Genomic DNA, 18080 nt, shown 5'->3' with positions numbered 1-18080 from the left:
CGGAGGTTTGAAATGAAATTGTCTGCAACATGTGGCATGCTCGTTTAAACAAAAGCTTTATTATCGTTAGAAGCTTTGGTCATTTCATTCAGTTCCAGTAAAAAAGCATGAAACTAGCACTAACTGTTGAAAACCCATTGACGTAAACCCTGTATTGTGAAGCGGGGTGAAGCTAAAACGTCATAACTCTTTTTCGCATTTGCCCAACGTGCATTTTTTTTTTTAATATTTTAACTCAACCTTCCTATTCTCCTCAGTAGTTTCATACATTTTCACATAGAGTCGTTGGAAGAAAGTGCTTGCATATCAGGCAGATATATGTCACTAAAAATTATAAGATTCGGCTCATTTATTGGCAACAGAGCCATTTAAGTGCCTCGAGATGGAACTCAGAGATACGAGTGTACTTAAGTTTGCAATTGTCCTCATGGTCTTCTCAATCCTTCGTCCCTTCGTCCCTTCGTTCCTTCGTTCCATCCTTCGTTCCATCGTTCCATCGTTCCTTCGTCCCTTACCTACATACATACATACATTATTTATTTACATGTAAACACAGTAAAATCTTCAAAAGTTTAATTATAATTACACTGTTTTACAAGATTGCCATGTTAGAGGCTGACTGACAGTTGTTGTAAAGTCGGTCAACTTCTCATTTTACAATAATTTCTCGCGCGCTGATTGGCTCATTTGTATCATCAATAAGAGTACAGACGGATAACATTTTAATTTATGCAAGCCTTCAAGTTCAACTTTCAGCTGTTGAATTGTCAACTTTTAACCAATGAGATTTTATGGACTTTTTAATCAGCCAATCAAAAAACGAGAAAAGCTATTGACAATGTTGTCGTCATTTTGAGCAAAATTCATTATCTTTGTTTATGGCAAGTTTATGGCGTCTTTTCCCCTCATTTATTCCCGGCATTTGACCATTCTGGGGTCTTGTTATTGTAAAAAAACAAATTGACGTCAGTCTTTCTATGCGTCTTTCCTTTTATTGATGATAAATTTCGTCATAATATTATGAAAGTTTACTGCAGAACCACTCGCCTGCGGCTCGTGCTTCCACTGCCACTTTGACAATGCTATGACGCAATAAAAGGACAGACGCATAAAAAGCTTACGTCAATTTGTTAATTTGAAGCGTCCAAGAGAGTCTGATTTCCGCAAATAGACGAGTAGGCTATTCCATAATAGCGCCCCGCTATAGGCAAAGCCACGCTCGCAGTAGTCTTTACGCAGCTTGGGCAAGTCTAATTTTAACTCAGAATCTCTTAGATTATACGGTGTCCTGTGGTTGCTAAATACGTTTTGCAGGTACGCCGGGGAACTTCCCCTAATTGTTTTAAGCATTAATATCACCTTAATCTTTTCTTCAGCGTGTGGAACTGAGATTGTCCCCGCGAGTCTATTTAGGAAGAACTGGCACTTGAGTCATTACTGGACATGGTAATGACCCTGGTGGCCCTACAAGGTAACGTTGAGTTCATTCCAAACAGAGCAATCAACGCTTGGTAGATTTGGAGAGTGGTACTTTCAGGGATTAATGGTCTTACACGTTTAAGGGCGCCTATAGCTGTGGATATCTTCTCGCTCATTTCGTCTAAATGTCTTGTTAATGAATGGTGTTTGTCAATTACCAAGTCACGTGATTTGACTTCCTTAACTTTTTCGATCGATTTGCCGTTGATCTAACACAATAGACACACAATAGACACAAACACAAAATGCCTCAGCGAGATGCTCTGGGGAATAAACGCCACATATTCTGTAGTTATTCCCCAAAGCCTCCTACTGGGGTCTATTGTTTTGGCCTGAATTTTAATATATCGAAATTGGTCTATTCTTTGGTATCTTCTTATGGAGACAATTGGGTCATCTTTTATTCTACTGTAAAACACAAACCTAAAAATTGAGTATTTAAGGCAATGGAATTGGAAAAGTAAGTGAATGTTATCTTCAATTTGATTGGATCGACCAAGTGGGAGTGTTTATCGACCCTTTTAATTTGATCATATCTACCAGTTTGCCTGTAAAGTCTAATTAACGATTAGGTGTATATTCGTTCGTTCCCGTATAAAATTCCTGTAAGTTTCCTAGAGTGCTAAACAGGATGTCGGTTGCCAATATGAGATACCTTATTTATTTATATACATATTTCTGAGTGATTTAGCAAAAACATGTCCGCTAGGTTCTCGCCTGGATTCGGGCGTATCCCGAATCGAGGCTAAGTTAGCGACCTTAAACATGGGGGGGGGGGGGGGGGGGGGGGCTCCGTTAAGGCCAGGCAGGCCACATGGCTCAGGCACTGGTCTATGTGCTGGTGGTTTGCTGGCGGCCAGGTGTCAAAAACAGGGGGGGAGGAAAGGGTGTCTTTTACTGACACCCTCAGCTAACTAGACTTTAAGTTTTCAGTGTTAAATTGACTGTGTTTCCAGGTATTTTACTCAGTTGTTTAACCTTGTTTGAGGCTTCTGTGTTGACATGGCACCCTGCTGGAGTGGTCCATGCCACGTGCATGCGTGAGGGGCCAATCCCCTTACCAGGGGGTGGTCAGAAGACTTCTGGCCGGTGGGACTTTCTTTGAGTCAAAGCGGGCATGTTTTGAGAATTCGGTCAGATATTCATAGACCATGTCACATGTATTAACCGTGTTTCTCAACAACGATAGGTTGTACCATCGATTTTAAATTTGAAATATATTTTGGAAAGGCGATCTCTTAAATATTGCAAAAAAGTGTTCAAATATACGATATAAAGACCATTTTGAGACCTCAACTACTGACCTTCATTTTAAATAGTGCTAAATAGTCAAATTAAAAGCGGTTTTAAGGTGGCTGAACACAGTTTTTGATACCTGGGTTCATTCACCTTTTTCTCTAAAACCCTTGATCCCTCAGTCGCCAAAAACAGCAGCAAGCAAATTAACAACAAAAACTTCGGTTAAAATCGGTTTTGTTTATTTATAGAAAATCTAGTCATTAGATTTTCTTTATAATTTGCATGCAACAAGCTTTTAACGATTCTCACAAGTTAACACCATTTTACTAATAATTTAACAGAGAGATCTTTAATTATCCCTTGTTGAAAGTTCACTGGAATATCTAGAATTTCCTTTGTTAAAGTTCAATTATTTTCACTACTCGAGTTACTTATTTCCTTAAGTATTTTCGTGCCAAATTTCGTGAAATTCTAATGACTGGTTTTCGAGTAATAGGCGTATTTCCGAGAGTGCAATTTTTTTTAATCGCAATTGTTTGACTTACTACGCATGCGCTGCATTTAACTGGGTTCTTTGCATCGTTACCTTTTCTAACATATCTTTTTAATAAAAGACTAAAACCATCAATACACTGGGTTCAATTATAGAGAAAAAAAACTTAGATAGTGCAGGTGTTGAGTGAATAAAATGATCGCTGTATTGACGGCATGTTTGTTTTTTTGCAATCCTTGTGCGCGCGCTGAATTGCATCAGCAAAAGCGCGCGCGAAAACTGCGTTCGGCCACCTTAAAAGCAATCATGAAAAGTCTTTCATGAGTGCTTTTAAAAAAGTTCTTTCATACTTTTCTGTCTTTTTCTGCCTCATACCATTGCTTTTTTTAAAGACAAATTAGACTATTTTAGTCGCAAATAAACTGGCGAAAAGAACCAACCAAAAAAAAAAAAACAAAAAAAAACCGTACTCATCTTGGCGATTAACATCCGTTTTCCGTGGAGCCCAAGTTGAAAATTAAATTGAATAGCGGCAGGTCCCCGAAAATGTAAAACTCCGAATACATCAATGACAAGTATCAGCTCGCGTGGACAGTTCCACGAACTGATTGAAGCATCATTTTAGAAGAGAATCCACGAGAAAACTCGAAACGAAAATAAGACGGCCGATTTTTAACGTCTCGCAGTTCAGTTTGAGCCAATAAAGCTTTATACGTTTTGACGACCATGTCACATCTTGCCTTGAAGTTCATTTCAAGCCCCTTTTTGTTATGCATTTTTTTAATGCAGTTCGTTGTGTTTCAGTTACGATTTTGTGAAACAATCTCCCGACTGGCTGGAGATGAAAGGGTTAATTAAAAGACGGGAAGCTTAAACTCTATCCAAAGGCGCAGGGTTATCAACACGCACATGGTGACAGAGGAGTAAAATGGCGTTAACTAGATAAAAAAGCTAAGAGAATCAAGGCACACTGTAATCATTTTGTGAGGCGCAAGCTAAAGGTAAAGTGGAACCTCGATTAAACGAACCTCTAGCATAGCGAAGTCCTCGGTATACGAAACGATTTTCCCGGCCCCATTAATAGTAAAATATATGGAGAAAGAACCTCGATACAACGAAACCTCGTTGTGGCGAACATAGTTTGCCACTCCGTTGGTCTTTCGTTATATCAAGGTCCACTGTATGAATTTTCTTTATTAGTTACAATTACACATCATTCAGTATGCTGATTTAAGGATTTTGGTGTTGCATTAAAACAATGTCCCCACTTGATGATTTATTTTCTATATTCTCATCACTCGTCTGCATGTCAGTGTATCGTTGTAGTAAGAATAAATAAGATTTCGATTACTCCTGAAAATGACTAGAAGGAATTTCTATAATTGGGTCAGAAATTCGTTACACGTTCTTTCAGTTAATGTTAGAAATAGGTATGCCTCTTTATAGCCCGTTGTTCGCCGAAGATTCAAATCCAATTTAATTAATAAATGGTTGCAATTAACAAATCTACGTAAGAGAATCTGAACTCCTATTTTTAACATTCGTTCTCACAGTGCCTCTCTCCACCCAGGTGTATAAATGGGTACGGCAAATTTAATGCTGAGATTTACCCTGCTACCGATGGACCAGCATCATGTCCAGGGAGGAGCTGAAATACACCTAGTTACTTGTCAGTGTGACTGGGAGAAAAACGGCTACAATCGCTACCGTCAGCAGTGATAGTGTAAGAAAACCAGAGGTGATTGATAAATTGAGGTTGTAAGCGAGCCATTTGATACTTAGATTTAATGGGATCTACGAAACCCACCAGATTAAGAACAAGCTGGATAAAATGATAGACAGTGAATAAAGTTTACTTTTTCGTACGCGTGCTATTATGTTTTATTTGTATTTTCGACAAATGAGACATGAAGTTAATCAAGAAGACGGAAAATATTAATCAGATTTCAGTTTTTGAGTATCTAGTTATACACTTACATTTCGTAACATCACATTCCGTAGGTACTAACATATGCTTTATCTAGCACTGAATTATTTTGCAAAACTCAAAGGGAACATTGTTGTTAATAGTTAACGAGTCTGAGATGCGCAAAAGTTAATTATTCACTAACATTCACTGAGCCTGAGACAAATAATTGTTTTGGTATATGCTTACATGTACATCATGAATCTGGCATTTAGTTGGTCGAAAATTATCAGTGATCAACGATTATCAATGAGCTGATCGGTTAACCAGGATAAATACATATCTTGTTATTACTGCATGTTAAATTATCGGTAGGCCTGTACAATATATACAGCTAAGCTATGTCTAAACTCAAAAGACATAAAGGCAATTGCCGTGTAAAAGAAATGTCTTAATATAAGTATATTTTTTACTTTACTTTTTTGACTCTTAAAAATGATTTCCAGTCCGTACCGCACATTCTCAAGAGTTTGTTTACGTTGCTTGTTTTGACTCTTGTAAGACGTAAAAAAGAATAGTATTTCGCAACTACTACATAAATTCAAAGTTTCATGTCAACCACCATTATGGATGCAAAGCTTTATGCTTCGTTCTGTCTGTAGCTAAAAAAGTCAAAGAAACTGTTGGAAAAATAATTTTAAAATGCTTCGAAGATAAGGTATGTGGTTCGTAACGACTTGTATCGATTCGTATTCCATTGAGTGAGACTCACAAACGTTGAGGTTCTGAGGCTGCGCAGTAAGGACTTGAATCATCTTTAAGCTATACGCTAATTTGTCAAGTTTAGTGTTAGTGGGTAGAGGCTTCTGAGACCCTCTCCAACTTTGAAATGAGCCACTCATTAAAATTAAGCTATAACCACCAAATTTGGTGAAGTCTACAAAATTTAACTGGAAACATTTTGATGTCATATCCTTGGCAACGGTTTGTTGAGTACTACGTTTTTCGCAATTTTGGCCTTGACCGTGCACAGTAGAAAACGAGTTTTTACCACAATTGCTACTAATCTCAAAATCTAACCGACTAATTTGCCGTTGTCGATTAGAATCTAGACAACGCTGCTCGCAGCAATGTGTCACTGCGCAATGCCTTTTTCAAAACGAATGTAGTTTAACGTGGTCTTTACTCTTATCGACAACGATACGCGTCATCACGGTGGTCAAAATTTGTTGTAGACTCATTCGGCTGCGCCTCGCGAGTCCACAACAATTTGACCACTGTGATGACTTGAATCGTTGTCGATAAGAGTACAGACCACGCTAAACCACATTCGGTTTGTTAAGTTTACTTACTTCTGTCATGTTCGAGGAACTAACCAAAAGAAACCGGTTTCCAGTATCGTAATTCATGTAAATTGTATGAGCTGAAAACCATAGGTTGTGCATGATCGTGGACTTTCCAACATAAATCTTCGCATTTATTTTTCCCCCTTGAAGTTTGTCAATAAAATGATGTAAAGACATTTAAAGATTAGCTATTTAACTAAGTTAAAAGAAAAAAAAAATTAAAAAAAATAACGTCCTATGTCTTTCGTGCTATAGAATCGCGGGTGCAGAACGATGCTGTGGCATGAGCTTTTTCACGAGCTTTCTCATAATTTTTTAAAAACTTGTTCCCTACCATTTTTGGCCAAAAATGCCAGCACAAGTAAAATCTGTTTACGTTTTCCTGGGGGATTTGGGTTTTATTGACGCATTTATGAAAAACTGGCCATGGCGTAAGAAATATGAGAACTATACGCGTATGTTGAAACAAATGCGCCCACAGTAATTTGAAATTTACCATGACTGTACTTTAACATTGTATGCAAAAATGTAATTCCTGCTACCATCAGTTTGTTCAAACAAAGCAAATCAAATAGTGCACTTTGAAATTCAATTACTATCAATGTGGTTATCCCAGATTTTAATTAACCTTAGTACTGAAATTGCTATGACCTGTGATCTTAGATTTATTCCCTCGCATGTTGTAAATGACTAGGCATTCCGTGCTAGGGCCCTTTTACTTTTTAGCTACAGAGTGGAAACTATAAGCGAATGACCGCCTATTGCTTTACACCTGACCCTATCACAGATCGGGTGGATTAACACTATGATTAACACCTGATCCCGTATTCATTTAGATCAGGTTTAAGTGTTGTAATTGAAAAAGACATTTCGTAGCTAACAGTTCTATCACACCATGTTACCCAGTTCAATTAGCCGTTACCTAACAAAGACGTTGTCTGATGTCAGGGTGAGTCAGTGACGCAGTAGCGCCGGGGACAGCCCAGTGGGCGATACAGATTGTATACATAATAGGAGGTACAGTTCTTCACCTTTATTTTAAATGGGCATTCTGCTTCGCAGTCTTCAAATTTTTGAAAGCAAACGTAACCTTCTATAACGCCTTCTAATACTGTAGGATGACTGGCTTTCAACCAGCCTGGGAAGGTTGTACCACATTTTTTTCCTGCTACACATGTGGTAGGCATTCTCGTTCCTGCGTTACCCTCGAAGCGATACCAGGCGCCATTGTAAGACTGTCATCACACAAATTTTCTGTCTCTGTGTACGTGACTTTTCTATCAGTACTGCTCAAGATTTTGTATCCTCGACAAACGTCAGCTAAAAAGAAAAATCAAATATTGTCAGCAGCGAACTAACAGATTGAGAATTGTTTGCAAAAGATTCTCATTTGACAGCACTTACTAATGGAGCAGGTAAAGGAGGATCACTGTTACAGAAACAAGAGGGTGGTTGATGCCGATAGTGTGGATAAAACTAAAATAATATTAGTAGCAGGTGAGGTATCCTGGATGGTCCTCTGAAATCGTTTGAAACTTAGCAATAGTTCTTTGATCTCCGAAAATCATGACAAGCATTTGGGTTTCTTGAAGGAATTGCTTTAGAAATGGCATTTGTTACAGCGCGTGTTGGACTCCTAGTCAAGAGGTCTGGGTTCAAGTCTAATCGGAAGCATTATGTTCTTAGACAAGACTTCAGAGCGGAAAAACGTACTGCGCAGCTTTCTGCGCATCCCTAACCCTACTTGCAGACTCAGGTAATAATGCAGGCGGCAATGGTGGAAAGAACGGCGGACTGTAATAACGTACACGAGGATGCCCTTTGGTTGATTTATTTATACTTCGGTAGGCATGAGTTTTTTTCCGCATTTCACTGTTAAGAAAACAAGACTCTCCCTGCCAGCCGATAGGCTCTCTAGCTTAAATATTCAGTGCATGGTGTACTTATATGGATGCGATATGAGAGTGTTTGTGGGAAAAATGTGGTTTCGCACCAAAATTTCTTGTATAACGCCGGGAAATAACGTGCTCAGACACCTTCCTTAGGTTAATTGTGTCCGAAAAACAATAAACAGGCTCTCCATAGAGACGTTAAAATGTTGATGCTTACCGGAAAAATTGAGAAAGCATATTATGTTGGTAACCTTTTTGTTCACACGATCGACGAAATTCCCGCCATTTTTTCAAACTTGGAGCCTGGGGCACAGCCAAACCTCGCGCATGCTTGTTACCTTTTTCCGATCTGAAAGAAAAGACACTTTACTCTCACAATGCCTCTTATTATCTGAGGCCCATTGCCGATAAACGTTAAGCCATGATTAAAAACCAATGGTGATTAATATTTTTACTTTTCGCTGCTGTGTAGTAAAGTCTGAGATCATTGACGTAGAAAACTGAGGAAAAGAACGAAAACAAACAACCTCACTAAAACTATTGACCTAATCCTGTCCTAATTCAATTATATCGAGGACTGGCTCATTGTTGGGGTAACCTTAGAAAATGTTGAGCACAATGTGTAATGGACTTCTATCTCATACGCGTGAATGCGGTGAGGGATCGAGAGCATCACAGTAAATAGACGTAAAAATTGCTTCCATTTGGAACGTAACTATGCTCGTATATTTGTCGGTGGACATTATTTGTTCCGGGAAGAAAACTGTGGGCTTTGAGGAAGAGATAATGTCGAAGTGCATGTGATAAATTTACTTTTAGACTAGTCGTGTGGGAGCGAAAAAAATTCATGGATTATGAACTGAGATATTCGGGAGTGCCGAAGTAGCTAGATACATGGGCCAAAAAAAGTTTCACATGAATCCGAGATTCAAAATAACTCGTGTATTTGTGGTGGACGATAATTCCTTTCTTTAAAATTCAGAAAGTTTCAAAAGTTGAGAGCCGAAATTTATTTCAACTTCTTTCGATTTATTCTTTCTTGACTGCGGTTCCCTGTTTAGCTTCCTCGAGATGACGGTTACCCCGTGTCTCATCTCTCTCCTAGCTACAGGCTCCCCCAATATCTAACCCGAAGAAGGAGGTCACATATTCAGGCAGCTGATTATTACCCACTGCACGATCATGAATTCACGTTAATTTATGCTATGTTTTAAATTCCTCCTCATCGGGAAAAAAATGCAAGAAAACGAAGAAAAATCAAAATGTGAATTCTCTTTACTCGTGCCATCACAATGTCAACAGCGCTTTCTCGAGTTCTCTGTTTGTATCTTATTATACAAGGAAGGCTTTTACATGAACGAACCCCAAACCGAGCAAATAAATAACAGATCAGAGTTCTCTTGTCTGCTCAAAAATTTGCCTGGCTTGTGGGTGGTTTTTGAGAAACAGCAGCAACTTCCTCTGAGATCTTTGTGAGTTTCGATCAACAGACCAAAATAATGCAGAGTTGATTATTCTACTCGCGCTAAGAAACTGACTGTTTTAAAGAATCAGCCATATATACATGTATCACAAAGTAAAATCAGGTATAAAACACAAGATAAGAAAATTGAAGTAATTTTAATTTGGTAAATATGGCTGATGCACGTATCTCATACATGATATTGTATTCAGATGATGCACGTATCTCATATAGGATATTTTTTTTAGACTTAAAAAGATCTGGTGACTGTCCAAGGATTTACAGTAAGCACCTCCAGTTAACTGTTAGACACTTTTTCCAATGACGAGGAAATACTCAGCAATAACTTTTAATCAAGTAAACATGGTTTCTTGAAACTTGTTATGAACAGTTCTACACTCGCTGCGTGATCTATGAACATGAACACGAACAGCCCGTGAGTTACGAAGAATGCGTGACTTTGAACAATGCGTGATTATCGAAATATGCGTGATTATTTTTTTTTTTTTATGTTTCTCTGTGGTCTTAAATAGTTTAACGATTGCGGTTTCCTGTATATGACAGCTCATGAATAGTTCGTTTTCCTTTATTTGACAGATCATGAATAGTTCGTTTTGGGAGTAGAATTTTAGGTTTCGAGTTCAGTTGCGATCAGCGTCAGTATTGCGAACATTCAATTGTATTCAAGCTTCGTCGTATTAGTTCTTCCAAGCCACAGAGATCCACTCTTCCGAATCTACTAATCAACTACAATAAAGATTTAAGAAATCTCTGGTGGTTTGATACGTTTCTCGCCTTCTGCACCAAAACTGTTGTCCTTTGCCTTTTTAGGTATGAGAGGTAAAGCTAGTTTAAGATTTGTCTCACTTCCTCGTTTTACATGCTGACCGTGCGACACTTTTCTGAATGAACTGGTTATGAAGACAAACGCAAGTAGCAGTCTATCACATCGCTTCTAAATCTACGTCTAATCAAATATCGATTCGACCACAGGACTAGAGACTAACCCTTGATCACGAAGAGAAGTAGATAGGTTTGCTTACATATCACTTAATTTTCAAAAATTGGAAAGACTATTGTGACAATATCAGTTTATGCTACGCTTCTTTACTCTCGTCATATGTCCGCGCTTGAAAAGGTTAATACAGCACAGAGAGATACGGGACTTACTCGGCGTAAGACAGAAAGGAAACAATGTGATGCCTATTCGAACAAATTAGTTTAGGCATAATTTCCGACTAAAGATTCGTTGCCCAAATTATCAAGAATCCTTTAACAGCCATCTTTAACCAAACTGGGGAACGCTGACTTAGAAATTAAGGTAGTATCTATGAAGTACAAAGCAGGTAAAGAGGAAATTTTTTTAAACTCACCCTGCGCCCGAGTTGAACAAGGGATTACTGAAATCCATGACACGAGAACGAAAAGCGGAGAGAAACTCATTCTTAACCTGCGGCGGATGTCTCCACTTAATAAGTCTCTGATACAAGTCAAAACAGCATTGAATAATCACCAGTGATGTCTTGTCGAATTAAGCTCCAACAAAAGCTAACAACGACTAATGAAAGGTGGCATGATATGGCTTAAAGTTAAAACGGTGCTAAGATAACAGACGTAAACCAATCATGTTACTTATTCGCTTGACTGCACTCCACAAAGTACATATAAACTTTCAGGTCTAATTGTGCATTTTTAATGAGTAAATTCACTGTTCTCAAGCGTTGATAAAATAGATTTTCCGCAGTTAAGCCCTAGATCAATGACGAACATAAATTCTCAAATTTCGGTTTTCCTTCTAAGAAATAATATTCTTCCTTACACTAAACGCAGCGATGATTCAGTTTCAGATTTCTGCTATTTAGTCTTGCATCAAGACATTTTATTGTTATACTTTCATTTGTTTGAATGTTTTTTTTTTGTTTTGTTTTTTTTTGAATATCATATATAGCTTGTTAAGACGGTCTCTTTCGTTAATGATATACCTTTTTCATTCTTCGTATTTGCCTTTAAATTTGTACATTCTACAATGAGAAATTTTAGATGTTGAATACCAAGACATGTGAAAGACTATTGGGAGAGAAAGCTGCTCAAGAATCGATAAGGTACACGACGAAAGATTTCCTAATCAGAGCTTACACTTCCTACCAATGCCTTAAAACTTTAAATTTATGCAATTTTGCCCCTTGATATCAAGTTTCTGTTGATAGTTTCAAGAGATCACTTGTTCCATTAAAATAATTGAAAATTATCCCTTGTCTCATGCAGAAGATTATAATTCCTTCTTCCCAAAAATCTTTGGAGTCTCCAAAAAACAAAGAACGAGAAAGATAAAGATTTTGAAGTGCAAGTACTTTTATCTTTACGTGTGTTAACGGAAAAGTGTTCATCGTTAGACCAGTTGTTTGTTTGCACAGTTTTACGCCGTCATCTTTCGAGGTGTTTACATTTCTATTGAAGGACGATTCGCCAAAAGGCTGTTAGAAATACATTATAAAACGCGCAACCAAGCTTACTAAAGTGCAGTTCTTAGAAGGGCGAGTTTCTAGAGGAGATAAACAATCGAGCTAATTAAGGTATTTGAAGTTAACGTGACCTAAATTAATGCAAATTGATGTAATTACCCAAGAGATGTGTTTAGTTTGCCCACCACTATGAGCGTTAATCAAGCTGACTGTTCTACCAAAGCTAAGAGACGTTTTATTTTTGCATTATGAAAAGTGCGAACCTTGTCTGCTAAATAAAAGTTTGTTGAACTTAAATCTGCAATATAATTGAAATATCACCGAATATATTTATAACCCTATGACAAATAGACCATTTCAAGGTTACCAACGCCATTTTGCCGGGGGTGCAAAATTACTGGGGCGAGCGCGCGGCCAAGCCTGAAATTGCAAATGGCGTAGAAGAATAGTTGAAGTGCTTCGCTATTCTTTCCGCGGAAAAAAAGACTACAGTATCTCTTGATATGAGAAATATCTTGCCGAAAGTTTGATTTTTAATTTGCACCACTTCAGCTCTGGTGTAATTGGTGAAATATTCGTTTTAGATGCCTCGACAAGCAGAAGAAGTTCTGCAATATGACGACTTCCTCGGCTGGACTGTGTCGTCGCTCAAGGATTTTCTCTCCCTCAGAGGACTGAAGCAAACTGGCCGTAAGTCTGAGCTTGTTGCTAGAGCATTTGGAGCTTATGAACTTAATGCACCCATAAAGTTCACTCAAGAACAAATCTACCGTCAGATCAAAGAAGAATATACACGAAGGTTGAAGTCAAATGAAATAAAGAGCGACCCCAATAACATACCGCATGACGCCTGGATTGATGACGTAAAACAGTGGCCAGAAATAGATGACGGTAAACTGTTCAGCTACATTTTGCGAGCAAAAGCTGTTGATGTGGAATACATCGGAAAGTACAAGGATCAGAAAGCCTACTCATATTGGATGAGTGGTTTTGTTGACACTGTGTTGTTTACAACATGCCCTGTAGACAGCAAACAAATGTTTCTTAAGGGGTGTGTTTCTCCCTCCCAGAAGCTTCGTGATGACCCACACAAAGTATGGATTTGTTTGGAGGGCACGAAAAGCGACTGCAGAATTGTCACTTCATGGTGTACATGCACTGCTGGTACTGCAGAAGTCTGCAATCATGTTATTGCTTTGATGTACAAAGTGAACTTTGCTTATAAGAAAGCATACATCTCCCCAGCTTGCACAAGTGTTCCGCAGGGATGGAACAGAGGAACAAAGAAAGATGTGCAGCCAAGCCAGATCAAGAACCTTGTCTTTCGCAAAGACAAGAAAACTCATGAGAACAGTGCGAGAGATCAAGAGGCGAGTTTAAAGTTAAAGAACCAGTTTGACCCAAGGAAACCTCAAGACAGACAGTTGACCAATGAAAGAGTGTCAGCCTTGGTCACTAGTGTTATGAAAAATATTCCATCAGCATGTGTGCTCTATTCCATAGAGCACACAAAAGATGATGGTCTTCCCGAACCTCTCCCTCAGAAAGCTCTAACCTTTATGGCATCTGAGGAAATGAAAGGCAAGCCACTAGAGCACACAGCTCCACTATTTCTCAAAGACTGCCAAATGACAAAAGACCAAGTTGCAAGAGTGGAAGTTGAAACCCGTGGCCAGAGCACAAATGAACTGTGGTATCAGCAGAGGATTGGAAGAGTAACAGCTTCCAATTTCCACACATTCCACACGAAGGCACAAACCATTCTCAACCGGAAAGGCCACAGTGACAAACAACCAGGTTACAGTTCACTTGTGTCAAGCCTGTTGAACAAAAATGATGATGTCTCTCACCTGCCTCAGATCAACTGGGGAAATGTCCACGAGAAGGATGCAATCAAATCCTTTATGTCTGATGTTGCTTCGCAACATGATGGTGGACTGCAGGGCTTTAAACAGTGTGGATTGTTTATAAAGCCTGACTACCCCTACCTCGCTGCTTCACCAGATGGCTTGTTTTACTGCAGATGCCATGGCCTTTCAATCATTGAAGCAAAGTGCCCGTACTCAGTGAGAAATGACAACCTTCATGTCAAGGAAACATATGACCGTGTTGACTTCCTTGAAGATTTTAATGGTAAACCTCGCCTGAAACGCACCCACAAATATTATACCCAAATGCAGGCTCAGATGTGGGTTGTTGGTGCCAGTCATGGTTATTTCATTGTTTGGACACAGGGTGGCCCTCTTTTCTATGAACGAGTGGAACTTGACATTGAATTTTGCCTGAATGTTGTCAGCAATATTACACTGTTTTACAAGTCATTTGTATTGCCATGTCTGCTGGGGTACAGGGACATTTTTGAGTGCCCGAAGTGTAGTAAAGTAATTTTGGAGGAGGATGAAATCAGTGATTCTGCAAAGGAGAACAGCATCTTCTGTGACAGCTGCAGCACATGGTGGCACTTGCCATGTGCTGACCTTACCATGAGTGCTGCAAATGCATTGGATTCTTGGGTGTGCCAGTGCTGTCTGACAGATGCAGCAAACATAAATGACACTGACACTGAAGATGAACTGAAATTTAATTTTCCTCAGGAATCAGAGCAAGGTGCTGCATCTGATGCCATAAATTATGTTTGCCCTGTTTGTTCAATGAAGAGCATCCCTGTTAATGGAGAGCATGTATGTACAATCTGCAAACAAGCTGTCCACGCTTGGTGTAGCAACCATGAAAATATTACAAGCTCTGCAGATCTCATTTGTGATTATTGCAGTGAAGATTAACCATAAAAGGCTTAACATTGTTTAACATTGACTTACAAATTCTCCTAACTGATCTGTCCAGCTTTTTTGTAATAGCAGCATTTGTTTAAGTTACAATGAAAAAACTCTAATTTCTCTGATGAAATTTTTTTTGTCTAAATTTTGATAATTGTAAAAATAGTTGGTGTTTATGTATATAAGGGATGAAAAAATGAAACAGTTTGTTCGGATAAACGCTTTGCATAATTATACAAAAGCATAAAATTTAAAATGCAAGAAAAGTTAATAGGCCACTAGTTGGTCAATAATGCACTTTTTGTACCAAATTGCCCCACATTACTTGATCTGACTTTGTTGAGAAAATAAGAATTCAGAGTTAGCTGAGTTTTTTCTTAATTTTGTTGAGTTTAATAAATTTATTTATTAAGGTGGGGGTAAACATGAATTTGAGTGAAATTTTAAGAGGTTTAAAGACGGGATAGAAGAAAGAAAATATTTTTTGGAACACCACCAGACAGTTGACCCCCATGCAAGAGCACGCCAGGTTGTCAGGACTGTTTGGGTGTCCATCTACTAATTTTTAATTTCAAATTCTAATTTAAAAATCACATTAAATCTGTAATATTTCTTATTTCTCCAAATTTTACTAATCCTTTGAGGAAAACTATCTCTTCCCAAACATCCCCCAAAATCACCCAAAAATGTACAAAACACCGCTAAGCATAGCTTTGTGAGATGAGCTTAGGGTTTTGGGAATTATTGAAATGGGAGAAAAGTGGTGGTAAAACAGGCTTCAGGTGTGCCCCCGCCTTAATGCATGGCTACTAAATCTTTTAATGGTTGAAATGTTCTCCATGTGATCAAATCTAGACACATTTCCTGAAAAAAAAAAATTACATATAGTTACCTTCCAAAGTAGCTTGGGTACTAGGCTGTGCCCTGTTATGAGCCCTGTTAGTACGGGGGGGGGGGGGGGGGGAATTGCGGCAGTGCTATCATGCCTGCCTAACCCTGTTTATCCACACACATACAAATAATATTATTAGACACAGAGAGGTGGGAGCAAATTACATAATGTGCAGCAGACACGAACAATGTCATCAGCCAGGGGAAGCAGAGTGATAGGCAATTCATTCTTTAAGAGAAGAAAAACTTTAAGCCGTCCGATGGCTTGCTCCACATAGATCCGGACATTTGCAATGTTCGATGTTTCTTTAACATCCCTTGGTAACAGCTGCATAGATGATGCACAGCTAGGTGGTATGCATAGTGTTGCCATGTGCATCATCAAGTCTTCTCTGATCTTAAACCCTCTGTCTGCCATGACTTCATCATAGGGTTCAATCATGTTCAAAAATCCACTGTTTCTCACCACAAAAATATCAGATGCCCTTCCTCCATAACATGGTGACACATATGAAATAGCTCCATTTGGAGTAATTGCAACAAGCACTTTGAATGTGTAGTGATGCTTATATTCACTCCATAGGGTTGCTGCCAAATCAAGTCCACTAGGGGTTTCTGTGAAGCACTCGAAGCAGTCAATAATACATCTTACTTTGGGGTACAGCTTCCTAAAACATAACGGGAGAGTTTTCTTGACCTGTTGACGACTAGGCCACACGATTAACACTGACAGTTCCTTAGACATGAGCTTAACCCATGTAATGAAAATACTGCTGACAGTGGTAGCTGACACATGGAACCTAAATGCCAAATCAGTAGTCAAAAGAGCTAGTCTTAGTTTCATTAACGTCAGTAGAAATTCTTGCTGCAGTCTGAGCTTTCTTTCAGGTCCTGGTCGTCCTTTAGTAAAACCAGTTGCCAACTCAAAAGGAGAAGGAGGCTGAGGTGTCTCTTTAGTCGTCTGTTTTTCTCCCCTCCAATACTGCATTGACCGAGCCTTTTCACTTAAATAATCGAATAGGAACTTAAATGTTTCAGTAGACGGCAAACCTGTGTAAACCTTCACTTCCAATTCTCTGGTTAGCTGTTCAAACTGCATAGGAACTGAAACAGAGTAGTCCACCTCAGTTTCCAAATCTTCATTATCGTCACTTGAACTCTCATCATCATCTTTGGAGCTGCTGCTGAAAGGCAAGTACCTTGAAGCACCAGCTTCTTGTAACTTGTTTGATTTCCTTTTCTTAGGCGACCTCTTTTGTAGACAATCGGAAACAGTCATAAAAAGCGATGGAAAGTCAATTTCAGGGTTTCCGGGGGTTCTCCTCCCCAAAGGAAAATGATTTGAACAGACAAAAGTCCCACTAGCGCCAGGCGGTGGGTTGAAAACATCACCTCGTGTCTTCGCTACTTGCTTGCGCCATTTTTCGGCAAGTTTAGGGTCAACTAGCCACTTGTGATAAGTCAATTTCTGCACATGCGATCTAACATAAGCGAGTTCTGGATATCTTTTATCATTATCACAAAATCCCACTGCACAACGAGCGTGGCTTGGCATAACAACAGATTAGTCGGCCGTGTCGCCATTAGCATTTTCAGGCTTGGCCGCGCGCTCGCCCCAATAGTTTTGCACCCCCGGCAAAATGGCGTCGGTAACCTTGAAATGGTCTATTCGTTAGAATATTGACGTAAACTAAAATATATAATCCCGAAATTATCGAAATAAGGGTTACTTGGAATTTAATGTTTACATATACAAGGAAAATAAAGCAGCACTTCCAGTAGAGAAAGTTTCCCTTTCGTGAATTTTCAAGCGTTCAATGCAAGGAAGAAGATCGCCAGTGAATCGATGACATGTAGCTTGCTAATCCCGAAATCATGAAAAGCGTTTAATCAACAATTTAAGTTTATTATTTATAAGGAAAATAAAGAAGCTGTTCCAGTAGAGAACCTTTTTTTCTTCCTTCTTTCTTGAAAGCTGAAGAATTTGTAAAGTTAGATTAGACGAGTGGAAAACTGAGAGTTCGGCTCATCATTTATCCTTAAATTGTCGATCAGCTTTGTTGTCTGCACGAAGAGCTGTGACTTGTATGTAACTTTTCATCGAGCTTTAGCGCTTCAAGTCTCAATAATGAT

General features: G+C 38.8%; 2 protein-coding genes across 2 annotated transcripts; one reads left to right on the top strand and one right to left on the bottom strand.

The window, feature by feature from the left end:
- Window positions 1-12656: 12656 nt before the first annotated feature.
- On the top strand, window positions 12657-15486 carry LOC149104737 (uncharacterized). The gene has a single exon (XM_089270819.1). It carries the CDS (start codon window positions 12864-12866, stop codon window positions 15060-15062), a length of 2199 nt encoding a protein of 732 aa, XP_089126945.1. The 5' UTR covers window positions 12657-12863; the 3' UTR covers window positions 15063-15486.
- A 528-nt stretch (window positions 15487-16014) lies between these two features.
- Window positions 16015-17610, bottom strand: LOC149104736 (uncharacterized). The gene has a single exon (XM_089270853.1). It carries the CDS (start codon window positions 17500-17502, stop codon window positions 16084-16086), a length of 1419 nt encoding a protein of 472 aa, XP_089126979.1. The 5' UTR covers window positions 17503-17610; the 3' UTR covers window positions 16015-16083.
- Window positions 17611-18080: the final 470 nt, after the last annotated feature.

Source organism: Orbicella faveolata, unplaced genomic scaffold (assembly GCF_042242905.1).
Source record: "Orbicella faveolata isolate gen_17 unplaced genomic scaffold, um_ofav_v1 contig_34, whole genome shotgun sequence".
In the NCBI taxonomy this organism is placed as follows: Eukaryota; Metazoa; Cnidaria; class Anthozoa; order Scleractinia; family Merulinidae; genus Orbicella; species Orbicella faveolata.
This window is presented reverse-complemented; position numbering and strand designations above follow the sequence as displayed.

Bases quoted from the DNA above. Each gene is read 5' to 3' on its own strand.
- LOC149104737 (XM_089270819.1), top strand. From the start codon at position 12,864: ATGCCTCGACAAGCAGAAGAAGTTCTGCAATATGACGACTTCCTCGGC.
- LOC149104736 (XM_089270853.1), bottom strand. From the start codon at position 17,502: ATGCCAAGCCACGCTCGTTGTGCAGTGGGATTTTGTGATAATGATAAA.